The sequence below is a fragment of the Microtus oregoni genome, unplaced genomic scaffold, assembly GCF_018167655.1.
Source record: "Microtus oregoni isolate MIOR12 unplaced genomic scaffold, Mior012 000029F_ref0000214, whole genome shotgun sequence".
Lineage (NCBI taxonomy): Eukaryota > Metazoa > Chordata > Mammalia > Rodentia > Cricetidae > Microtus > Microtus oregoni.
The window spans coordinates 15,480,349-15,505,245 of NW_024543088.1; the positions used below are offsets into that span (position 1 = coordinate 15,480,349).

The 24,897-nt window shown below is 50.0% G+C and overlaps 3 protein-coding genes across 8 annotated transcripts; 2 read left to right on the top strand and 1 right to left on the bottom strand.

The window, feature by feature from the left end:
* The first annotated feature begins 284 nt into the window (after positions 1 to 284).
* Mcemp1 (mast cell expressed membrane protein 1) lies at positions 285 to 2,789 on the top strand. Its single transcript, XM_041677716.1, has 7 exons — positions 285 to 348; positions 578 to 667; positions 1,534 to 1,665; positions 1,806 to 1,856; positions 1,947 to 2,093; positions 2,637 to 2,709; positions 2,777 to 2,789. Exons 1-7 carry the CDS (start codon positions 294 to 296, stop codon positions 2,787 to 2,789), a joined length of 561 nt encoding a protein of 186 aa, XP_041533650.1. The 5' UTR covers positions 285 to 293.
* Positions 2,790 to 10,098: 7,309 nt separating this feature from the next.
* Positions 10,099 to 14,581, top strand: Trappc5 (trafficking protein particle complex subunit 5). The gene is made up of 2 exons (XM_041678252.1): positions 10,099 to 10,223; positions 12,532 to 14,581. The coding sequence occupies exon 2, from the start codon at positions 12,541 to 12,543 to the stop codon at positions 13,105 to 13,107; it is 567 nt and encodes a 188-aa protein (XP_041534186.1). The 5' UTR covers positions 10,099 to 10,223; positions 12,532 to 12,540; the 3' UTR covers positions 13,108 to 14,581.
* Positions 14,582 to 15,315: 734 nt separating this feature from the next.
* On the bottom strand, positions 15,316 to 23,693 carry Fcer2 (Fc fragment of IgE receptor II). Of its 6 annotated transcripts, none has more exons than XM_041678250.1 (11): positions 23,672 to 23,693; positions 22,640 to 22,678; positions 22,364 to 22,417; positions 21,375 to 21,437; positions 21,121 to 21,183; positions 20,877 to 20,939; positions 20,712 to 20,774; positions 20,514 to 20,603; positions 16,587 to 16,738; positions 16,370 to 16,473; positions 15,316 to 15,975 (listed from the first exon to the last, which is right to left on the bottom strand). In XM_041678250.1, the coding sequence occupies exons 1-11, from the start codon at positions 23,691 to 23,693 to the stop codon at positions 15,774 to 15,776; spliced, it is 915 nt and encodes a 304-aa protein (XP_041534184.1). In that variant the 3' UTR covers positions 15,316 to 15,773. The 6 variants fall into 6 exon arrangements, with proteins under 6 accessions (XP_041534184.1, XP_041534180.1, XP_041534181.1 ...); XM_041678246.1 differs by having other exon boundaries at positions 22,640 to 22,759; XM_041678247.1 differs by lacking the exon at positions 23,672 to 23,693 and adding an exon at positions 23,395 to 23,413 and having other exon boundaries at positions 22,640 to 22,759.
* Positions 23,694 to 24,897: the final 1,204 nt, after the last annotated feature.

A 24,897-nucleotide genomic window follows, 5' to 3' on the forward strand; every position in this document is an offset into this window, starting at 1 on the left:
TCTGGCTTCCTCAAAATCTCTCTTCGGTCCTAATATCTAGGATCCCCTCTTGGCCACCCATGAGACTTCTGTCACTCTAAAGGAGTCATTTAGAGTGTTGCGGAAACTGGAGATGCCTCTGAGCAGGAGATCTGGTGTGGATCCCTGAAAGCAGGAGATGAAGCCTTCTTCCCTCCTGTCCACCCTCAGATTTCCTCATCTGTCTTGAGGCCTTCCGGTAGGTGGGGATATGAGAACACTTGGGAGGTCCAGGGCCCAAGGCTGTGGTAATCTCTTTCAACCAACCAAGCAGAATGCAGGCATCAGCCTCCCAGGACAAGACCCGGAGGAAACCAGGCCATAATGAAGGTCAGGACACTTGGGATGGGAAGGGAAAATGAGGAAGCCTGAGGTAAGAGCAGTCAGGACAGAGGAGCTCCTTTCTTCGAGGGGCTCATGACATCTGCACTGCTTAATCACAAGGCTGATTTTGGTCCTTCATGCCTGCTTTAGTATAATCCCCTAGATTGAACTCCCCCACCAACGCCCCAAATATCTGGATGAGTCTCAGCATCTCCTCTCATCAAACCATACACAGGTACTCAACATCCTGACTATGAGAATATAACCTTGGCCTTCAGAAACAAGGAAGAGCTCAAACTCAAACAATCAGCACCCAAGAAACAAGGTGAGCAGACACCTGCTTGCCCACCCCCACGCTAACCTTAAGGAGTACGTGGAAGGGTGAGTGCTGGAGAGTGTGGAGTTGGTGGCATTAAAGATGGCGATGCAGTTGTGGTTGTGGCTCAGCTGGAGACAACTTGCCCAGCATGCACAATGCCCTGGTTCAATCCCCAGTTCTGTATAAACTGGGTGTGGGTGTTAGAACCCAGTTTCTAACATTTGGGGGCTTTGTTAGAAAGGTCATTGTAGGCTACACAGAGAGTTGGAGGCTTGCTTGGGATATAAGAAACCTTAACTAACTAACTAGTTAGCTAACTAACTAGATCATGGGACTGGGGATGTGGATAACTCAGTGGTTAAAAGTGATGCTGCTCAAGGATGAGGGCCAGAGTTCAGATTCCAGCACCCACAGAATAAACCAAGTGTCCTGTGTATGCCTGTAACCCCAGCACCAAGGGTGGAGACAAGAGGGTCACGCTAATTCCCAGCTTTGCTGAATAAACAAGAGAGTCTCTGCCTCAGAGAAACAGGCAGAGAGTGACAGAGGAGGATACCCAGTGCCCCCCCCCCAAACACTATTGTTACGTACTCTGGTGGGGGTAGCTTTGTAGCTGAGTCGATGGAAGCGGGGTTTCTGAAAATGCTTCAGGCAGTGCTGTTGGCTGTGCCTTTAGTCTTTGAGTGACAGAATTTGTTGAGAGGAATGTGAGGGTCACAGTGTAAGGAATACAAGGTAGTAGTACTGATGCTCACTGAGTGGGGATGTCCTCGGTGGTCCTCGGTGTTGAAGATAGATGCTACAGATAGTAATGGTGGCCTGGTTGGTGGGGCTGGGCTCTGCAAGTCACGTGCCCTGTGTTTTCGTCCCAGCCCAGGTCAAGCCATCACCGGACACACCCCAGATCCCCCCCTGGTTTCACAGAACCATCATGATCTTATACGTTCTCCTCGCTCTCATCTTTTCATTTTGCATCATCTTGTCGGCCTTGGTCCTGGTCAAAAGCAAGTGATCTTGGGAGCTGGGAGAGGGGCGGGATTGTGGAATTTCCTCTGCTACCTCTCCCTTCCCCCAACTCCATTTCCAAGAAGGCTAAAAGGAGGGTGGGGGGGTCTTAAAAGCTTTTCTATCCTCTCCTAAACAGATTCTGAAATGTCCAGGGAGCTGTGGAGCTTGAGAGTGGAGCTTCTGAATGGTGAGTGGGAGGAGCAGAGGAGGCCCACAGTGGTGCTGGTGGGACAGGAGAGGGGTGGCCATCTGAACATCTCAAACGCTGTGCCCTTAGTTTCAAGCCTGGTGCAGCAGTGCCAGGATCAGCAAGACAATCATTGGAAAGCTGTCCAGACGGGCATCCGGGAGGCCAAGAGTAACATTGCTACAGTCTCGAGCAAAGTGCAGAGCGGAAATGACAAGCTGAAGACGGTGCCAGCAGGTATTCCTTCACAGGCCTGCTCTCTTTGGGTGGATTTGTTTGGGTGCTTGGAACACTGGTGGGGCTGTGAAGGTGACACAGTCAGTAAGGTACAACATGAGGACCTGAGTTTATATCCCCAGGGCTCACGTAAGAACTGGGCATGGTGGCACAGCTCTGTAACCCCAGCAGTTGGGCAAGGGTGGTGGTGGTAGAGATAGGCAGATACATGTGGCTTACTGGTCGACCAGTCTAGCCAAATCCCCATGATCAATGAGAGACCATGTTTCCAAAAATAAGGTCATAAAGGAAAACAGCTAGTTGGTGACAGCTTCTGACTTCTTTACACATTTGCACACACAAGTGCAAATACTGTGAACATATACACATGCACAAATCACACACACACACACACACACACACACACACACACACACACACCATTTCACTACTGCGAACCACCAACATCTGAATTTCCTTCACTCAAACTGAAAACTGCTAATGATATTGGGGCTTTATTTGAGGCCCTACTCCAGATTTGCCTGTCTCTTCTCCTCCCACCAGATATAACTGACATCAAGAAAACCCTTCAGGAGCTAGAGAAGAAAGTCCTCACTCGTAAGCCGGGGCTAGGGAGGTGCGTTGGGGTAGAGTTCCAGACCTAGTGCCGGTCTGCCTGACCTCAGCTTTCTCCTCTCTGACAGCGCCCACTTCTAAGTAAATAAGAGGACATCACAGCCATAACTGGAAGGACTTGGGGTTGCACCTGCTAGTGAAGATGGCAAATGGGGGTACCCGGCTTGAGTGTGAGTCTGCCATTCATCCTCGTAGAGAAAATTATCCGTCTGGGGGAATGACTGTTGAAGAGTGTGCCCGTAAGGGGACATTTTTGTGGCATATGGAGTTTCCATGCATCCAAGGAGAGGGTGTTACGGTGGAAAGAGAACATGGAAGTCACAGCATGTGTTACTCTTTATGGGCCACACAAAGAGGCCATGTATGGCCTGACGTATAGGAGAATAGGCATGTCCTGCTGGATAGCTGTTTCTGTGAAGCCCTCAAAGTGTGTCATTGCGAGTGTGGGTGTAGGTGATATGTGGGATATGCCTCCCCATTAGCTTGAGCGTGTATGTGTGCATGTGGCTATTTTGTGTGTGTCACCGCAGTGGTGAGCAATGTACACTCTGGGGATGTACTGTGTTGTGTGTCATTCCTAGTGTGCTTGGCTGTGTCATCTTGTGGGTTCAGAGCGTGTACACAAATGCACCCATTAATATCTGTGCTTGTATTTTCTGACTCATGACCATAAATGCCAAGAGGAATGATAACGGCTCTTGAGCTGTTATTGGGTTGTCTGTGGGACAGGAGTTCAGGGCTGGTGGGGAGACTAGATGTAGGGCTTGGATTTGGGGATGGGACAGATCACTCATTGCTGTAATCTAGGCACGATGCAGCTGAACTGTAAGTCCATCACTTGGGGGGCTGATGTAGGAGGATCATGAGTCCAAGGCCAGCTCTGGCTATAAAAGACGAGTTTGGGTGGGTAGTGAGCTGGCTCAGAATGTAAAAGGTACTTGGCATCGTCTTACCTGAGTTCCATCCCTGGGATCCACACAGTGGGGCAAGAAAGCCACTTCTGACCATTCATGCATACCGTAGCACATGCACACACAAATACTAAAATAAAAATAAAATTTAAAAATACCCACAGGAATCTACACCCTACCACAGAGACACTTGCTCATCCATGCAATGGATGATGTAATAGAGCTTATTGCTGCTCTGTTCATAATAGCCAGGAAATGGAAACAGCATAGACGTCCATCAACTGATGGCCATGAAGATGTGGTGCACATATACACGATGGAATTTATTCAGCACAAAAGAAAAATTAAATCTGCAGGAAGATGGATGGAACTAGAAATCACTCTGTTAAGTGAAATCAGCCAGACTGAGAAAGGCAAAATGTTGCCTCTTATACGTGGAGTCCAACTTCATACACACATATGCATATATGTATATATATATGTATACACACAACATATATATATATATATACACACACATACATATATGTTGAAAGAAAGTGGAAAGGATACTGGGGAGGTAGGGTCCTAGTGGGATTGGGGGCCAGGAAGATGGAAGAGCGGAGATTTAAGGGAAGAGTCAACCCAAACTAGATACGTATGAAAATGTCGTTAAGTAGCTAATTCAAAATAGAAAAATGCTCAGGGTAGGCTGCTGAGTCAGGTAGACATGCGCGCCCCCTTGCGGCTGCTCTCTCGCACAACCTGGGTGTGCATTTGTCCTCCCCTCCCCGTACTTGAGCCCGCATGGTACCCTTTTAATGACTCAAAGCGCTTGCAAACAGCCCGGTGCAGTTTCGGTGAGACCCCAGCTCTTCCTGCATCGGCCTCGTCCTTTCTTTGTGGATCTCAGCTGCGTCTCCCACTCCATCTGCTTTGGATTGTTCTTGGGGCGGAGTGTGGTGGGGGAGTTGACTGGGAGGTCTTGAGACACCAGTCTGGAGCAGCTCAGCTCAGCCTCTCAGAGCATACAGGTAGAGGGGTCTCCCACGTATTCTGCACAATCCCCTTCCCGGCTGGCGTGCAGTACCGCCCAACCCCATCCCTACAAACCCGGGTCCTGGTGCATGCATAGTGGGGTAGGGCTCTTGACTTCTACCCCATTCCACAAGAGTGTCTGTCGTTGCTTTATCGGGAGAAGCACTCGAGGCTCCACTTCGCCTCCGAGATCCTTTTCTGGAACCTTGCGCTACCCAACGCCGGCTTCTTGATCTGCTGTGGCGACAATATTCTCCAGGGCCCTTGTCTCCTCTCCAAAGGGTTAATGCAATGGGGTGGGTCAGGGTCCTGATAAGGACCACCCGTTGGGAGGCGGCTTCAGTTTCAGATGATGTAATTCTCCTTCCTCAGTACAGATTGGACTAATTAGGTTTAGCTGAGTCTATAAGCACCGCCCCTCGCCCTTTTTCTTTTCTTTTAGGACGATGGCCTCTGTCTGAGTACGGTTTTAAGCTCCGTAACGATTTGGCTTGGGCTTCCTTAGTCTTTTTTTCTAAAGCTCCAGTCCCCATCACGTGTGATTAACTAACCTCCATGACTGTTTATTGTCTTCGTTCTCCTTTGGGCACCTTGCTTGCCTTGCCCTCACCTACAGTTTGCTTGCCCTGGGCTTTTCATTTTAAAGTCGGATAATTTTTTTTTTAATTTTTTTATTTTTCGAGACAGGGTTTCTCCGTAGCTTTTGGTAAAGTCGGATAAATTGTCCTAACGATTCCATTTGGGTCAGCTCTTCCCGCCCGAGTGTGCTGATTTCTTTTTGTTCTGGCGCTAGGAAGACTTCATAGACTTTTATCACAGCATAGCATAGAATTTGGGAGTGATATAAATCTGTGTTCCCTGGGCCACAGCCATTGATAATTTACCTCCAGAATAAACTTATCTCTTATTACTATTGAAGTGAGAGTTGTGTGTTTGCATTGATAGGGCAGAGGCAGGAGGATCGCTGCAAGTTCAGAACCATCCTGGGAGATATATATCCAGACTTAAAAAATGTAATTATGGTTATTTTGGGGGGTTATTAGATAGTGGTGATTATATATGGTTATAGATAGTGGCGGATGCAAAATGCTTGTCAAATACATTGGCAGAAACATCAACTAGGCAGGCAACAAAGTGGAGAAATCTCTGCTACTGGTCTTAGATATTATCTCCTGGACTTTAGTGTTCAGCTAGTAGATACATTCCAATAGGTCAGACAATGAGAACCAAGCAGACATTGTAATTAGGTTCCGGACCTGCAACATCCCAGCCTCTCCACCACCACCGAATCTCTAAGCGGTGGTTCAGTCTTGCAGAAGGGTCCATATAAGGAACAATTCCTTCGTTCACAGCCTCCAGTGTGCAGCGGCTATAGGCACGCAGCACCTTGAAAAGAAAGTGAAACTCGTCCCTTGCAATGCTGAAGCATGGGCAGCCCGTTTACATTGGGTTTCATGGTCTCAGTTGATGAGGACGACTGACCAGGTCTCTTCCTCAAGGAACAGGTTCCACCAAGATACGAACTCAGATCGCTGGATACAGAGTCCAGAGCGTTAACCATTACACCACAGGAGCTGGTGCGTTCAGCACCATACTCAGTTGTATTTACTGTTTTTGTTGTTTTGTTTTTTATTTGTCTTTTTAGACCAATAGAAACGTTCGCTGATAGAAATTGGGCAAATGAAAAACATATTAATATTCATTTACTTCCAAGATTGACCTGTGAGGCCAAGGATGATCTTGAACTCCTGATGCTCCTGCCTCTACCTCCCAGATGCTGGAGGCATTTTCTCAAATTGACAAAAGCCCACCAGGACAATATGGGAGGTATTATACTAATTAAAAGCAGTATTGGGGCTGTCAGCCCCAAGGACTCAAATGGTGGAAGAAGAGAATTGGCTCACAAAATTGGTCCTCTGATCTCTACTCATGCTATGGGACACACACAAGCAAGCATACACACATGCACACAAAATTAATAAAAATGTAATAAATCTATTAAAAATTAAAAATTAGACTTGTCCATTTTATGGTATGGGTGCTTTGACTGCATATACGACTACATGAATCTGCACCACATGCTGCCTCACGCTTGTGGGGGTCAGAAGAGAGCATCGAATCCCTGGAATGGTTCTGAACCACCATATGTGACTACATGAATCTGTACCACATGCTGCCTCACGCTTGTGGAGGTCAGAAGAGAGCATCGAATCCGTGGAATGGTTCTGAATCACCATATGTGACTACATGAATCTGTACCACATGCTGCCTCACGCTTGTGGAGGTCAGAAGAGAGCATCGAATCCCTGGAATGGTTCTGAACCACCAGGTGGGTGCTGGTGTTTTGAACCGTGGTCCTCTGCAAGGGCAACTAGTACTCTCTGAAGGGACACTAGCCCACTTGAGCATGTGGCTCAGGCAGGCCTTGTCCCCTCTGCCTTGCTAAAAACCATTAGATTACATTCCTAAGCTATCCACCAAGGTCTACTCCCTTATTTGGCCACTTCCTCCTTCTGAGGAAATCAGAAATCAGAAGCCCCCTTTGGTTCACCAAATTAAAACTGAACACCTCATCCTAACAGGGAATTTTCCCCCATATATATATATATATATATATATATATATATATATATATATGTATATATATATTCAATTTGCCTGTTGTCCTGTGTCTGTCTCCCTTCTATGCAGAGGCAGTCAGTCCATTGTCCCTCTGAGACAAATTCCCTTCCCCCTTTCCCTCGTCCCCTTCCCCTTCTCCCTCATCCTCTCTTTTATCACTGCATCCTAGCCCATTCTAACACAGACTCCCCTTTCTTAAGAATCACACCCACAAGGCCATTGGCTGCTGCTTTCCTGCCTGTCAGAAAGCAGCCACTTTAACTTTTCTTCCCCGCTTGAAGGATCTCTGTGGTGTGGTTTGTGCCTAATTGGGGTCTGGAAAAGAGCCCCCTTCACTCTTAGCAACTGAGCCATTTCCCTAGTTCTCAAAACAAAGCAAAACATTTAAAAAATAGTGTTTTGGGCCAGGGGATTGAAGGGCTTTAGCAGGCCCGAGCACGGCCGACACAGGCCCGAGCACAGCAAACAGAGGCTTGAGCATGGCAAACATGGCACCGGCAGATTTTGCTCTTTCCCCTTTCCTCACCCTTGCTAAACCATTAGATTATACCCCTGAAGCCAGCCCTCAATGTCTATTCTCTTATTGGCCACTGACTCATTCCCGAGGCTGATCACCAAGGTCCAGCTATCAGAACATCAAGGTCCAGCAATCAAAATTATTATTTTGACTAACCAAATTAAGTACCCAATCAGAATTCACCAACACACCCTGCCTCATTCAAACACAAACCTCCCTTCTTCTCTCTTGAAACTAACGCTTGCAAAGCCGTTTGCTGCTGTTTCTGCTTGGTTAAGATTCAGTCACCTGGTCTTTTCGCCTTACTTAATAAAGGATCTCTTTGTGTTTGATTTGTGCTTGGAAATTGGTGTTTGGGTGTGGTCTGTACCTAATCCGGGGTCCTAGGGGAGCACCCAGCAGTACAAGGGTCCCTCCAGGAATAATCTACTCTTTAGAGCCCTCGCTACATTGCCAGAACCCACGTGAACGGTCACATATGTTGGTGCACAGCTGTAATCCCGGTGCCGAGGAGACAGAGCTGGGGGATCCATGGGGCTCATGGTCAGCCACCCCAGCTGACTGGGGAACTCTAAGTCCCAGCCAGAGACCCTGTTTCAAAAAGGAAACCAAAGCCAGGTGTGATGCTGTGTGCCCTTAATCCCAGCATTCAAGAGGCAGAGGCAAACAGAGCTCTGTGTTTGATGCCAGCCTGGTCTACACACCCAAGGTTGACCTCTGGCCTCCACAGGCACAGGGCCTCCTCTTCTTCCCTCTCCTCCTCTTCCCATTTGGGACAGGATCTCATTAAGTAGCTAGCCCTGACTGGTCTGGAACTCCCTGTGTAGATCAGGCTGCCCTCAACTCATAGAGATCTACCTGCCTCTGCCTATAGAGCTGGTATTTATTAAGGGTGTGTGCTCCCCTGTGCCTGGTGACACGCACATTTCTGCACGCATGAGCACGCACACACACAAGCACACCACACACACAATATTAAAATGAGCTTAGAGTTGAGGATGCCGCTTATCAGCAGAACACCTGCTCAGCACATGTGTGGCCCCCAGTTCCACACTTAGCACAGAAAAACCAAACAATTCAGGTTACTGTTTCATACCATTTCAAATGTGGCTGCTAGGATGTTTTAACTAAAGATGTGGTGTCAGGGCATGGCTTGGCTGGAAAGCACTTGCTAGGTTTCACTTCCAGCGCTGTGAAATAAATCAATTCATCATGCAGCTGCCATATGCCTGTTGGAAATATGAATGGACCTCAGGAAAAAATGACCACGTTCTCTGCCTTTTGCATTTCCTCTTATCAAGGTCAGCTAAATACAGGAAGAGCTGGGCACATATGTCATCCCAGTGTCCAGGAAGCCAAGGCATCTTGATTTTGTGACCAGCGTGGGCTACATAGCAAGCCTCTTTCAAACAACCAACAACCAACCAATGAACAGCACAAAAATGATTAAGGGGCTGGGGAGGCGTCTCCATGGGTAAAGTACAAGCATGAAGACTTGAGTTTGATTCCCAGTTCCAGAGAGAGAGAGAGAGAGAGAGAGAGAGAGAGAGAGAGAGAGGAAGATGTGTGTTGGTGCACACCTATGGCCCCAGAACAGCTGGCAGCAATGTGTTTGTAGGGCAGATAGGATTTCCTGAGATGCCGCCAGCTAGCAGAAATGGTTACCCAGGTTCAGTAAGATAGACCCTGTCTTAAAAATAAGTCCCAGAGCAATAGAAATATCCACGCAGTGTCAATCTCTGGCCCCTCCTCACAGGAATATGGGCACACTGGACACAGACACACAGAGGAAATATTAGTGGTCAGAGGGCTCCGCAGGTAAAACCACCTGCTGCTCAGGATGATGGCCTGGGTTTGATCCTGATGGAAGGGGAGAACTCATTTCTGCAAGTTGTCCTATCACTTTCTCTCCTGACCCATAGAAATACACAACAAATAAATACAGGTAATCCTACGACTGTTACTAAAGCATTGGAGCCACACCTTTTGTGGAAGAGGGAAAAACACCCCCGGATTAAGTGTCCTTCATCCATAGTGTCCTTCATCAGACGTCTGGGTAAACCGTGAGAAAATGCAGCACACCTACACCTCACAGGTATTCATAAGAAAACATGTGCCCCAGGGCATGTCTGTGCTCCTGCTCAAAGGCCAAGCCGGCTCTCCTAGTCCCCAGCAGGCTGGAGTTCTGGGCCGCTGACCTGGGAAGGACGCGCGCGCCCCCTAGCGCCCTTCTTGGTCACCGCCTCACCCCGCCCCTGCGTGAGCTCAGTTTAGCCCATACGCGCCTGCGCACTCGGGCTTTTTTTTTTTTTTACGACGCCGTCAAGAAGTTCCGCTGAACTTACGGCAGCCCAGTTCCGGTTCAGACCTTTCCCGGTCCAACACTCCACTCCTGCACGCACACAAGGGGCTCGTCTTTTCTCTGTGCGTCCCGAGCAGCGTTCCCGGGTCAGTCTGTTTTGGGTTTTGGGAGGTAATGCGGGTTTTGGGGTCCCGGCCCTTGAACAGCTCAGCGGAACAGCCTTGTGGCGCGCTCTGCACTGTCTGCTCCCCAGATGGGTGGCAGGATGGTCCGTACTGGTCTCCCAGGACCGGGTCCCTAGGACGTGCTTTGTAGGGGCGGGCCGTCGGCTCCGATGCATCCCCCCAGAAGTGACGAGGGTTTTCTGGAGACGCGTCGAGGTCCAGCTCCGGGGGAGAGTCTCCATTCACTGCTGGGGCCCCTGCTGAAGGCACGGGAGGCCCCGAGGCTCCCAGTGCCTCCTCCTGGCTCCTCCACTAGTTTCCCCACCATCCGTGCAACCTTCTAGAGAGTTTGTGCGATGCGACCTCCCAATGGGAAATCTATAGTTAAGGGTCACCGTGGAGACGCCTAGACACCTTCGGTGCCGCCCCCCCGCCCCGGATATAGGGTTGGGGATTTTCTACACACTCTCCTGGCTTGGCCCTGACTCACCCTCTTTCTGTCAGTCACTTGCTTTCCTGGAGGGGTTGAGCAGGAAGGTCTCCAGGGTAGTCTGGGCTGGAGCACCCGCCAGCTAGGGAAAACATATTTGACCGTCCTCTGTCTCCTCACCGTTCCTCAACCGTCCGCTTTAAAGGCAGGGTGTATTAGAGCCTTTCTCGTTGTTGCTGTGGTCAGATCTCTGACAGAGCGACTAAAAGAAGGACAGGTCTCTTTCTGTGACCATCCACAAGACATGGCAGGGGCCTGAGGCAGCTGGTCGCCTTGCACCCATGGGCAGAAAGCAGAGAGATGAATGATGCGCTCAGGTGACTTCATCCTTTTTATTCAGCCCTAGGGGGCGATGTCCACATTCAGAGCAGATCTTCCCTGAGTTAAAACTTACCTGGAAATCCAGAGGTGTGTTTTCATGGTGATTCTAAATCCAGGTAGTGAAGGAGAACCATCATGCAGGGTCTCACTGTGGAACTGACTCGGGCTGACCTCTTTCAGCCGTCATACTGCCTCAGGCCCTGAGTGCTGGGGTTACAGGTGTGCGCCTCTGCACCCAGTGTCCTGTCCTGTCTATGTTACTTTCAGTTTCAGCCATTCTCTTGCCATGTGCTAACTTCTTGAGAGTTACGCTTTTATTCAGTGCGTCTTTGTGAGCGTGCATGGGCGTAAGAGGACAGCTTTTGAGAGTGAGTTCTCACCTACTATGTGAGTTCTGGGGGCTAAACCTGGGTTATCAGGCAAGTGTCTTTACTCCTGAGCCATCTTGTCGGTCCCGGTGATAGTTCTTTAGGAAGGCTATCTGTTTGAAGTTTGTTTTGTGTATTTGGGTGTTCTATCTGCACACACACACGCATGCACGTCTGGTGCCTTCAGCAGCAGAATAGCTCCTGGAACTAGTTACGGAAGGTCCACATGATTCACCATGTGGGTGCTGGAATTCAAACCCAGCCCTTCTACAAAGCAACAAATATTCTTAACTGCTCAGCCCCCCCCCCCCCCTTTTGAGACAAGGTCTCATATAGCCCAGGTTGGTCTCAAACTCCATATGTAGCAGATGATGACCTCTGACACCTGATCCTCCTGCCTCTGCCTCCACCTCCCGAGTCCTGGGATTGCAGAAGTGTGTCACTGTACCTGGCTTGATACAGTGCTGGGTATTGGACCTAGGATTTCATGCATACTAGGCGAGCTCTGAACCAGCTGAGCTGGGTCCCCAGCTGCAAGTGCTTTTCATGAATAAGAAACCTCTTGGGTCTCCAGCTTTCGGGTCGTTTCCGTTGCTCCCGTTAATCCTCTTTAAAGATTTCTTTTTAATTATTTTTCATTATGTATATGCGTGTGTGTCTGAGTGTGGGTTTGTGCATGTGAGCGCAGTGCCAGCAGAGGCCAGAGGCACCGATTCTCCCTGGAGCTAGGGTTACAGGTGGGTGTGAGCCACCTGAAGTGGGTGCTGGGGGAACTGAACTCTGAACTCAAGTGCTTACAAGAGCAAGATGTGCTCGGAAGTGCTGAGTCATCTCTGCATCTTCTCTACTTCTCATCTGTCTTCTTTTCCCCACTGGCTGGCAGGATTATAGAGCTCTCCTCCACTGTGTATGCTTTGCTTGCTAAAGCTTATGGGGTGCGGTTTACCAGGAGTTTGAATGTCGGGTTTCCTTCTTATCTGTTTGGCACCGTAGTGCCCAACGCTGGTGCAGCTGGGTTGTGTGGCTATCCTAGAGCCTCTCCAGGCTCTCCCTCTGGCGCTTGGTGCCAGGCCTCATCCATCCATCACCCTGACTTTTGGTCTCCCTGCAGGGCGGCGGCATGGAAGCGCGTTTCACGCGCGGGAAATCGGCGCTGCTGGAGCGTGCACTGGTGCGGCCACGCACCGAGGTGAGCCTGAGCGCCTTTGCCCTTCTCTTCTCCGAGCTGGTGCAGCACTGTCAGAGCCGCGTCTTTTCTGTGGCCGAGCTTCAGGCACGCCTGGCTGCCCTAGGCCGCCAGGTGGGCGCCCGAGTCCTGGATGCCCTGGTAGCCCGGGAAAAGGGTGCCCGGCGTGAGACCAAAGTGCTGGGTGCGCTGTTGTTCGTCAAGGGTGCAGTGTGGAAGGCACTCTTCGGCAAGGAGGCCGACAAGCTGGAGCAGGCCAATGACGACGCTCGCACTTTCTACATCATTGAGAGGGAGCCGCTCATTAACACCTACATCTCGGTCCCGAAGGAGAACAGCACACTCAACTGTGCCAGCTTCACGGCGGGCATCGTGGAGGCTGTGCTCACACACAGTGGCTTCCCTGCCAAGGTTACAGCGCACTGGCACAAGGGGACCACACTCATGATCAAGTTTGAAGAGGCGGTTATTGCCCGAGATCGGGCCCTGGAGGGACGCTGACCCCACAGGAGATAAAGGATGAGCAGATCCCGTTCCTAAGCTTGTGTTGTGTCTTGTGTAGGGGCGCCAGATCTGCCCACACCCTGATCCGGGTCCTGAGTCTCAGGCTGAGGGAGTCCAGAGGCAAGTGTGTCAGGCATAGGTAGTGATAAGTTGACAGTGGACTGACCTAGCTTCTGACTTTAAGATGAGGTTGGAGGGTTGGGTGTACTGGGGAGATGGGGCACCTGTGGAATTATCTTTGGGGCCTGTAGGCTGGAGAGATGGGGACAGGGATATGAGGTTAAGAGGGACCAGGTCCTGGCAAACTGCCAGTGCTATCACCCAGTTGGTCCAGTGCCTTGGGTTTGATTCCTTATGCCACATAAACTGGGCATAGTGGTGCAGATTGTCTCATCCCAGCACTAGGAAGGTAGAGGGAGAAGGATCAGAAGTTCAAGACCATCCTCCGCTACTTAGCAAGTTTGAGACCAGCTTTTGGCAGCACAGGACTCTTTCTTAAACAAGTTTCAGGCAGGGGGATTTTCCCCTTGAAACTCACGTTTCCTTAATCTACGTTTGCTCTTTTAAAAAAGTAGATAAAGGAGAGGGCATGGCCGTATGACTAAAATATATATGGAGAGTGACTGTTCTCCCTTTAGACCTTTGCTGCTTCAGAGTGGCCTGTGGACCATCAGCATCAGCACCAATAGCATCAGTGTCTTTGTCCCACATGCAGAATCCCTGGTCCATCCTAGACTTACTGGACCAACATTTGTATTCTAGCCCCATTGCCACAGGTATCCCTGGGTTGCTTATTTTGAGAAGCAGAGCTTCAGAGCATCAGAGTCACATAGAGGAGTTTCTAAAACTCAGGTGGTCGGACCCTGCCCTTTCAGTCAGATTCTGCAGTTTTGGGGTGTGCCTAAGAACTTGTTTCTGGTACATTCTGGAGAGCTGCTGGGTGCCCCAGGGATCCCACTGAGAACAATGGCACACTGACCTCTTGAAAGGGGAAGAGCCAGAATCGTCTGAGAATTTAAAGGCTTTAAAGGTAATATATATAATTGAGTTTTTCAAGATAGGGTTTCTCTGTGTAATAGTCCTGGCTGTCTTGGAACTCTTTGTAGATCAGGCTGGCCTTGAACTCAGAGATCCACCTACCTCTGCCGCCCAAGTACTGGGATTAAAGGCGTGCACCACCACTACCTGGTTTAAGGTTAAATATTTTTAATTTTTTTTCTGAGACAGGTTGCTGTCAGCCTAGGCTGGCTTTGAGTTTGCTACGTACCAGGATGACCATGAGTTCCCCACCCTTTTGACTCTATCTAAGGTTGGGTGTTTATCTTAGTGCCTCCTTAGATTATTACTGTTTTAGGTAGTCTCAACTATGTTGTCCTGGCTGGCCTGGAACTCACTATGTAGACCAGGCTGGCCTCAAACTCAGAGATCTGCCTACCTCCCTAGTGCTGAGATTAAAAGTTGTGCGCCACCACCCCTGGCTATTTTTTTTTTTTTAAGACTTTTTATTTGTGTGTGTTTGTATGTAGGTTTGTGAGCATGAATGCAGGTGACTGGAGGCCAGAAGGGGGCATCGGGTCCCCTAGAGCTGTTGTAGGTGGTTGTGAGTCATCTGATGTGAGTGTCCCAGTCTGAACTCCCGTCCTTAGGAAGAGCGATGTGTCTGGATCCGCTGAGGCATGTCTCTAGCCCTCCACCTTGTTTTTAAAATTACATTTATTTTGTGTGTGCCTGTAGAGTCAGAGATGTGAGATGCCTTCCTCTGTTGCTCCACCTTAAACATCTTAAAATACGTGTGTGTATGTGTGTGGGGCTGCACACGCCACGGGGTACTGTGGAGGGCAGCTTTCAGGACGTGTTTCTTTCCTTCCGCTACACGAGACTCAGGAGACTCAGGCTCTGAACTTAAGTTATTGCTGACCCTCGTCTCAGCTTTATTTGGGGCTCACTGATTTGGCCAGGCTAGCCCAAAGCCAGAGTTTCAAGCTTACTTGGATTATAAGAAAGTAACCAGTGCACCTGGCTAAGGATCGTGTGCTTCTGAGCCACACTCCCACCTCTCCCTACCCTGTCACTTTAGTCACGTAAGAAAAGAAATAACCAAGATACACAAGGTGTAAATTCCATGTCAGTTGCACTACATTCTCAAAGAGGCTCGTGGGCACCAAGTCTCTGAAACTGTCAGCTTCTACCTGCCACACCTGGACACACTGGACACAGCCTCCAAGGAGGGGAGGAATGCTGGGGACCAGCCATGATCTTTTTCACTGATGATTCAAGCTTGGTGGGAGCATTCACTCCCAGACCCTGGGGAGAGGGACCTCCGGTCTGTGTCGCAGAGAGTGGGAAGAAGGGGAAAACGTGATAGGAGGGGTAGGAAGCCTCCTGAGAAATCTGTCCTCAGCTCCCTGGATAGTTCAGCCACCCACATACATGCTGCATGGCTGGGCTGTGGTCGAGGAAGGCAGAGGGAATGGGATGGTCAGCTTAGGTCAGCAGTAGAAGCTTTGTGGGGAGCTGGCATCTACCAGTTGCTTCAGTATGGATGGGAGCATAATCATGAAGGCCTCCAGTCACATAGAGGGGTCCAGGCCTTGACAGGGGGTCCCCAGGGCCTGGCGCTTTCCATGATGGGAGAGACATCCAGAAGAGTGGGCAGAGGTTTGTCAGGGTTCGGTTTTTGGAGTAGTGGGTCCTGTTGGACGCTCAGAGGCTAAAGGGGCAGAATCCTCGCATGTGGCCAGCTGCTCACACACCCAGCCTTCCAGGAAGCTGTGACAGAAGGCATCGTTCCACTGGCCGGATCCCCGCATCATTACGCAGTCCTCACCCTGCCCTGCGTTGTTGGGCTCCCCGGGACTCCAGTTGCTGGAACAAGAGACACCTCCAGTCACAGGATGTGATGAGGGAGGTGTCCCCTTCTCTGCAGGTCCTCTGAGGTTGAGCCCTCTCCCATTACACCCCCTTCATAGGAAAGGTTCTCCTGTTTGGGGCATCTGTACGTGGACCTCCCTTATTTCTGTATTCCCTCTATGCATGCAGCTCAACACCCACCTTTCCAATCTACGCCTGCTCCTCACTTCCTCAAGCCCTACATCCTTTACTTGTGGCTAAGAAAGCTAAGAAGTCCAGACCCCAGGGCTCGCTCTCCTTCACCTGTAGCCTGTGGGACCCTGAGCCCTGGACTCCTGCATGAGGTCCCATCCAGGGGCCGCTCCCTCCTTGGTGTTTCTCCCATCTTACTTCCCACAGGCCCCCTTACCTGTAGCCCACTGGGCTTCCATCCATCCATATGAACTCTCCCTCCACATTGAGATCCCGGAGGCCAATCCAGGAATCCTTGTTGGTGTGTTTCATCAGGAAGTCCTAGGGGGAGATGGATATGGTCCTTCTCATCCGTTCCAGAAGGCCATGGTGGGATCCTACCCCGACCCCGGCTGCCATCCAGCTGCCCATAGTCTCCACAGAGCCCAAGCCACCTGCTCCTCTTGGCTGTGAATGCTGACTAGCCGCCCTTTTAGGTCACTGCAGGTGAATCGGGCCTGGATCCATCGCTTGGAGTCATTGCCAAAATAGTAGCACTTCTGTTGGAAATGGAGCCAGTTTTTGGGACACGTGCTGCATGTAACTCCTGGGGTCACACAGAAGAGAAGAGGCTCAGGAGCATTGTGGGGGGCCACCCCTGACCCCCACGGGCAGAGTGTGCGTGTGCATAGTTTCTCTTCTGCAGTCACCCAGGGGTCTTTTTTTTCCATTCCTAGATTTTTTTTAATAAATTTATTTATTAAAAATTTCCGCCTCCCATTTCCCTCCCCCTCTCCCCACTCCCTTCCCCCTCCCTCTCCAGTCCAAAGAGCAGTCAGGGTTCCCTGCCCTGTGGGAAGTTCAAGGTCCTCCCCCCTCCATCCAGGTATAGGAAGGTGAGCATCCAAACAGACTAGGCTCCCACAAAGCCAGTACATGCAGTAGGATCAAAACCCTGTGCCATTGTCCTTGGCTTCTCAGCAGCCCTTATTGTCCGCCATGTTCAGAGAATCCGGTTTTATCCCATGCTTTTTCAGTCCCAGTCCAGCTGGCTTTGGTGAGCTCCCATTAGATCAGCCCCACCGTCTGTCTCAGTGGGTGAGTGCACCCCTTGCGGTCCTGACTTCCTTGCTCATGTTCTCCACCCAGGGGTCTTGACTGGAAGAACTGTCCTGTCCCTCCAAGCTTAGAACCTAACAGCCTGTCTGCAGATTGCTTTCTTCATGGGATCCCCGAAACTGGCTAGTTCTTTGATGAGGCAATCTCAGCCACCAACACTATTACTGAAGACACCTCAGTGGTTAGCAGAATGGCAATTGTCACTAACCTCATAAATACCTCAACCACTGGGACCAGCAACAAGCAGCCAAAGCTAACCACAACTCAGCTACCAGCATTATGAAACATTTCCAGTTCCAAAGTTACTAACGCCTCCATGGTTAGTAATACTTTAATTACCAGAACCATAACCACAGACACCTCAGCCACCCACACGTCAGCCACAGCATCACCCTTATAGACACCTCAGTCGAAACAGAGATGGCTGAGTGATTAAGAACGTGTATAGCTCTTGCAGAGGACCTAAGTTCTGTTCCTAGCACCCACATTAGATAGCAGCTCACAACTACCTGTAACTCCAGCTCTCTGGGTCTGGCCTCTGCGGGCACCTTAAACTTACGTGCATGTTACCTCTCCTGTAACTAAGAATAAAATATTAAAAGAATATTTAAAAGGAAATAAAAAGTAAGGGAAGTAAAGATTGAGAGAGAGATTAAAACTGGAAAAAGTTTCATGACTGTCACACCTAGGGACAGACAGTACCAGAGCTGAGCTCAGGCCCCAGGAAGTAGAACCATTTGCACGTGGGAGCTCTCAGTTGGCAAAGCACTGAACAAATTTGAGGTCTGAGTGTGGGGCTTATGGATGGGTGCACCTGTAATTCTAGTGTTCCTGTGGTGAGGTGGGAAGCTGTGTGTGTGTGTGTGTGTGTGTGTGTGTGAGAGAGAGAGAGAGAGAGAGAGATCGAGATCTGTGTATGTGGTTTGTGTGTGGTGTGTGTGTATGAGACCTGTGTATGTGCAATGCATATTTGTTGTGTGTGTATGTGGTCAGTATTTGTGTGTGTGTGTAAGGTTTGTGTGTGGTGTGTATAGGTTGTGTATGAGGTATGTGTGTATGTGACCTGTGTATGTGATATGTATATGTGGTGTGTATCTGTGTAGGTGTGTGTATGTGGTGAGTGTATATGGTATGTGTGTATGTGAGGTACGTATGTGTAGTGTGATGAGTGTTTGTGTATGTGTGAAGTGTGCTTTGTGTTTGTGTGTTGTGTATGTGTGTTGTGCATGTGGTATATATGTGTGAGGTGTGTGGTGTGTATGATGTGTGTACTCAGAGAAAGGGTAAGAGGTAAGAAATCTGTGAACAGTGAACATAATCTTCTACCACAGAAAACCACAGGGGTTTTCTGCCGGGATCCCCAGAGTCACTGTCCCAAGGGATGGGAACTCCTTCCAACCAAGCAAAGTTCCTTCCTCTTGTCTTGTTCTTTGGGGCAGCTGGGACTTTCCAGAAGGAAAAGGGAAAAAGTCAAGGGCAATGAAGTGAAGGGGCCAGGAGTGCAGCACCGCGACCTCATTCTTAGCCCGTGTTGCAGGCTCTTCAATGGCTCTTGGGCAAGCTTGGTGGCCTCCAGGGGCCAGTGTTTTCCCGATCTGAGGCATCCCTGGTGGAGGTGTCAAGTCCCTTAGCGCTGAGTGGGTCAGTTTATGGCGGCTGCTATGGTGAGGGTGAGGTGGGACAGGGGGAGGGAACATTATAGGGACATGAAAAAGGAAAGCAGCTCCTCATGCTGAAGTCTCGCAGGAGCCTCTGAACAGCGGGAATTTCAGCACAGTTAGCATTTGCTTTGAAGGCTGACCGAGTAGCAGCAAGGACTTGTATATCTCTATATTCTTTCCATATAGGGATATTTTATATTAAAACGAGGAACTAAGCTCAAGGTCTGATCATGGTATATAATCTCAGGTTGGACTTCATTCCTCCACCAGCTAAATTCTAGGACTCTCAAACGAGACTATTGATTCTGTTTACAATAAGAATGTCCCATCCTCCTGCACCCCTGTGGCCTTTCACCTCATCAATAGTAACCATGTTGGGAACTGCCCTGGAATCTCATTTAAATTCTCTGGGCTGAGCAAGCATGAGGACCGCAGTTTTGATCCCCAGAACTGATTAAAGCTGGACCTGGCAGCATGCACCCGTAATCCCAGCGCCCCTATTTAGAGCTGGGAGGGGGCAGAGACAAGAAAAGCCCTGGATGCCTCTGAGCCAGCTAGCCTGGCTTATGCAGTGGCTAACAAGAGATCCTGTCTCAGATGAGATGGAAGGTGAGGACTGACACCTGAGGTTGTCCTCTGACTCCCACAGTACACCACGGCACATGCGCACACCCCCTGTGCCTCACACACACATACCACACACACACACACACACACACACACACACACACACACACACACAGAGTCTTCAGCAGGCCTTTGAGGATAACCTCAAAACCTACTCCCATCTGAGATTATTGGAGAGACCAAGATGCAGCTGCCTGAGAAGCCCACACCCAGCTCCTCCCCCACAAGGACACATCCTTTCTCTTTCATGCTTAAATCCCTATTAGGGCTAATGAGATGGCTCTGTGGGCAAAGGGGCTTGCTGCCAGGTCTGAAGACCTCAGTCAGTTCTCAGAACCCTTGTGGTAGGAGAGAACCATCTCCTGAAAGTTGTCCCCTGACCTCCAAATGTGTGCCCTAGCATGCATTTCCTCCACCTTTACGTACACACACATAAAATAAATAAAATGTAGAAATAATTAAAAAAATAATCCATGTTGAAATCTCTCTGGATAAACTCCAGTCCTACTTCACACTGGCTTGTCCTGCATTCTCTGAATCAAAGACAAAGAGCCCTGTTTTACCTGAGTTGAGGTCCCGAGAGGGTTAAGGAAACTCCGCAGGCTATGGAACTGTCCTTCTGTCCCTGCCACCTGGGTAGGGCTGCTGCTGATCACATCCCCCTCTAAGCCTGGCTGGGCAGACTCCAGGAATGGAAGAAAGCTAGTGGTGGTTAGCCTTACCCAGGAAGAGGAAAACAGCGTGGACTCCGCCCCAGCAGCAGAAGGTGTTCTTCTACGTCCCCATCTGTCCTGGTCCGTGCCCATCACACAGACCCCTCAGTCACATCATGCCACACAATCGCATCTGCACAGTCTCCTTGTATGACACACATGCACGCACACACACGCACACGCACACGCACGCACGCACGCACACGCAGGATGTCCCAGGGTGTGGTTACAGGCCACCACTGTGGTGGTAAGTCAGACTCACCCTTTGATAGTAGCATCTCTATCCTCAGCTTTGCCACCTCTTCCTGGAGTTTCTCCAGAGAATCTGAGGCTGTACGCTTCTCATTCAAGCCTTGGGGGACCAGGGATGAGGGCAGCGTTCAGAGACTGACCGGCAGCTCCCAGCACCACCCGCTTCCCACTCAGTTTGCTCCTTTCCCCTGGCCGTTCCAAGACTCACTCTGGGATTTGATGTTGATTAGATCCTCTAGGAGTCTGTTCAGGTTCTGGGAGAGCTCAGAGTCTGAAAGGCATAGGGATGGGTGCAGGTTTCAGAGATTGACTGGCAGCTCCCAGCACCACCCGCTTCCCACTGCCCCTTTCCCCTGGCCGTCCCAAGTCTCACTCTGGGATTTGATATTGGTTAGATCCTCCTGGAGTCTGTTCAGGTTCTGGGAGAGTTCAGAATCTGAAAGGAGTAAGGCTGGCCTCAGAGATGCTGCGTATGGATCATCTGCCCTTTCCTCCGCCCTCTTTTCCTTCCTTTCGTCCACCATTCCCCACCCTGAGCCTGGCCTCCAGTCTCCTGTGCCCCTGTGGTTCTCAGGGTAGTGGTGGTGGTGGTGGGGCTTCCTCTCATCCTGTCTTACCCTGAGTTTTCATTTGCTTCTGTTCTGTTTGGAGCTCTTGCATGCTTTGTGACATCCGAGCAGCTGCCCACAGAGAAGAAGAACTCAGTGATGAAAAGGTTCCCTTATCCCAACCCTGCCTTTTCCTCCATGGGCCATAGGGCTGCCTGTTCCTTGTGTGGTTTGGAGCAGCATTTGGCTGATCACACTGATTCCAAGGCCATCCCAGCCTTCCCCCTTTCCCATCTCAGTCTGACAGGAAGAGGCTGGCTCACCCTGGGATTTCTGGGCCAACTGATTACTCTGGTATCTTTGTAAGTCCTGGGAAACATGAGAGACTGGGACAAAGGGAAGAAGAAGAGAGGTGTTGTTAAGAACCACAAAGACCCACCTTCCATCCATCCATCCATCCATCCATCCCTTCCCATCCCTCTTTTCTTTCCTCCCTCCCTTTCTCCTTTCTCCCTGTGCAGCTCATATTGCTCTCTCACTTGCGGTCCTCCTGCCTCAACCTTCTGACGTCACAGGCAAACATGCCTCCACACCCAGTTAAGGCGGAACACTGCACTTCAGCCCAGTCCTCCGTGCAGGGGCCTCTTTCACATCCTCACAATGACCACAGCTTTTTTTGTAGTTTAGATGGAGCAAGTAGAACATACAAGGGACAGACAGGCTAGAACTAGAACACAGCTAGTAGTCAGCTGTGCCCTCCTTTCGCTCTAGTATTAAATATGAAGTCAGCAGCCACATTTTCTGAGGGCTTTCCTCCCCCTCCCTTTCTCTTTATTTATTTTTATTTATATATATTTATTTTATTTGAGACAGGGTCTCGTCGCTCAGGATGCTCTGGAACTCAGTATGTAGCCAAGGATGAGCTTGAACTTCTGATTCTCCTGCCTCCATTTGTCAAGTGCTAGGATGGCGGGCAGCCCCGTGGTGCTCAGCTAATGCAGCAGGGCAAACACTCCATCAGCTGAACTACATCCTCAGCCCTGGAGGCCTTGATCTTTCTGCACTTGTTATTTCGCTATTTCACACCTGTGTTCCAGAAGGGCACTGGGAGGCACAAGTGTTTTTGTGGATATCAGGTAACAAGACAACCGGGCTTCTCCAGAGACTGGAGAAGTTTCCTCCTGGGATAGAAAAGGTATTCTAGGGAAAAGGTGACAATGACGCAGCCCCCGCAGTGATCACTGGCAGGGAAATGGTAATCCCTGGTTATCCCAACCGTCACTTCTGCTAGCCCACCTTGACCCCCTCATACCATTCTGTACGGCGGCAGCTCCCAGCTGTTTCAGATTCTTCTCCGTTTCCCAGTCTAAGGGGGTCAGTGGAAAGAGGAGCAGGTAAGAAGGATAGTCGTCTCCCCACACCTGGCAGCTGTGGTTGGGGGTACAAGCAGAACCAGGGGTGCTGGGCGACTGGGAGGGGGACATGGAGCTGGAGCAGAAGATGGGGGGATCAGGTTCCAAAGAGGGTGTTGGGCTCCCCAGGCATTGGGATGGGAGTAGAATGTCTCAGTTATTGGGGATGTCCTTACGCCACAGAAGAAGCAGGGTCAGCACGGCAGCCCACATTGCTGTACTCAGCAACCCCACCAGCACGAGCTGTGTCCCCCTTCTTGCACAGCAGGAACGCTTATGAGAAGGCTCCCAATATCCTGTTGGTTCTGCAGAGAGTGTCGAAGGGTGCAGGGAAGTGTGGGCTCCACCTCTGTCTCCCAGAGTCTCAATAGCCAAAGTTTTTATCTAGAGCCTCACCTGAAGCAGAGGGTCTCAATTTTCTCCACGTGCAAACTGCCCACCACTGTGTCTATCTGTATGGCTCATGTCCATCAGTCCTCCTGAACTTGGTCTGTCTATCTCTCCTCTGTGTGTCTCTGAGTCTGCCCGTCTGGGTTTTGGCTTGCCTAGTCAGAGTCTGTCCACACTCCAGCAGGCAACAAGTCTGACTTCAGTCCAGGTCATTTCCAGGGAGGCAGAAAGACCCAGGAGCTTCTAAGCCTCCCCACTTGCAATGCTGGGGTCCCCAGTCTCACTTCTAAAGGACAGAGCATTCTTTTTCTAGTTTGTTCTGACCCCCGACTCTCCAAGCTTATACCTTGATCCTCAAGTCCTAAATACTTTTGTGTTTGTCCCAAATCTTGAGCCCCTTGCTAGTTACAAGACACCACATCCCAATTCTTGCCCCATATGGAAGTCCAATCCCCAGATAGCACACTCTGCAGGCTTCACCTTGATACTTGAGTTCCCCTACTCTGTCTTGATGTCCCCCACACAGGCCCCCGGCTCTTACCCTGGTTTTGAGAACTCATTCTGAATTCCAAGTTCCTGTTGAAATTGGCCTTCAACTCTATGCAACCCTGAGCTGCCCAGCTGGGACTGAGTTTTGTTGGGAAGGGGTTGAGTCATAGGAGGAGGGGCCCCAAGTTTCCCAGTACTCATCTTCCCACTTTACCCTGCCTCCTGGCCTTTCTTGGAAATGCACCCTCTTGGGTGAAGAGGGACTGAAGAGGCCCCCACCTCGCCCGGGCAGAATGAATGCCAGCTTTGGCCCCTGGGAACTGCCTTACCTGAATATTCATTGTCCTCCATGGTAGTCCTGCTGAGATCCTTTCAGTGATGGTGCGGGCACTGCCTGCCGAGGTGGCTCTCACTGAGCAGTTCGTCAGAGCTCTGGAAGCAACTTGGTTTCAGTGGACATTAGGATAAGTGTCATACTCTCTATGAGTGTAGGACAGCACCTGGGACGTGGAGATCTCAGGGGCGTTGGCTGATTTTGTTTAGTCCAGAAGTTGAATGTTGTGGTGAGCTTGGGAGATATGGCTAATGTAGTCTCAGAAGTCTCACAAGTCGAGCACCCAGAATGTATCACACAAGAGACGCGCGTGCGCACGCGCGCGCGCACACACACACACACACACACACACACACACACAGAGCAGGTGCTCGAGACATGTGGCATGTCTTTTTTATCTGTAAAAGGGGATGTTTAGCATATGTGTATATGTCTGTATGCATTCAGGTATGTGTGTGTGCAGGTGGGCTTGCATGCATGTACATGTGTCTCGTGTGTGCTGTAAGCTTGTGCATGTGTGTTAGTGTACACACCTGTGCACACGTGTGCAGAGGCCAGAGGAAGACATCATGGGCCAGCTCTATCACATTCTACTTTATTCCCTTGCTACAGCCTTGCTACAGGTCTCTTACTGAGCCTGGAGCAGCCAGTAAGCTCCATTGATCCTCTTGTCTCCACTCCCTGACTCCAGTGCTGAAATTACAGGCATGCTTTCATGCTTGTATATGACTGTGCCTGGGTCGGACGGTTGGTCAGTCTGTCTGTCTATCTAATGTATTATCTATCTATCTATCTATCTATCTCCTATCTATCTATCTCCTATCTATCTATCTATCTATCTATCTATCTATCTATCTATCTACCTATCACTTATCTATCATCTATCTATCTATCTATCTATCTATCTATCTCTATCATCTCTCTCTCTCTTTCTTTCTTTCCTTCTCTCTCTCTCTCTCTCTCTCTCTCTCTCTCTCTTTCTTTCTTGATGCTGCTTGCCCAGCAAGAGAGCTTATGCGCTGAACCTTGTCTCCTGAGTTTTTTTTGAGACAGGATCTCTCTGTGGCCTGGAGTTTGTGGATTGGGTGAGGCGGGAAAGCCAATGAGTCCCACGGTCCCTTTTGTGTTCATCTTCCTGGCCTTGGGACGCCAGGCCTGGACTGATGTGGGAGCCAGGGGTCTGAACTCGGGTTCTCATGCTGGCAGGGCAAGCTCTTTACC

Bases quoted from the DNA above. Each gene is read 5' to 3' on its own strand.
- Mcemp1 (XM_041677716.1), top strand. From the start codon at position 294: ATGCAGGCATCAGCCTCCCAGGACAAGACCCGGAGGAAACCAGGCCAT. The intron at 668-1,533 runs GTGAGCAGACAC...TTTTCGTCCCAG, and splicing joins ATCAGCACCCAAGAAACAAG to CCCAGGTCAAGCCATCACCG. The intron at 1,857-1,946 runs GTGAGTGGGAGG...CTGTGCCCTTAG, and splicing joins GAGAGTGGAGCTTCTGAATG to TTTCAAGCCTGGTGCAGCAG.
- Trappc5 (XM_041678252.1), top strand. From the start codon at position 12,541: ATGGAAGCGCGTTTCACGCGCGGGAAATCGGCGCTGCTGGAGCGTGCA.
- Fcer2 (XM_041678246.1), bottom strand. From the start codon at position 23,693: ATGGAGGACAATGAATATTCAG. The intron at 21,184-21,374 runs GTGAGCCAGCCT...CTCTGTGGGCAG, and splicing joins GTTGGCCCAGAAATCCCAGG to CTGCTCGGATGTCACAAAGC. The intron at 20,940-21,120 runs GTAAGACAGGAT...TACTCCTTTCAG, and splicing joins GAAGCAAATGAAAACTCAGG to ATTCTGAACTCTCCCAGAAC.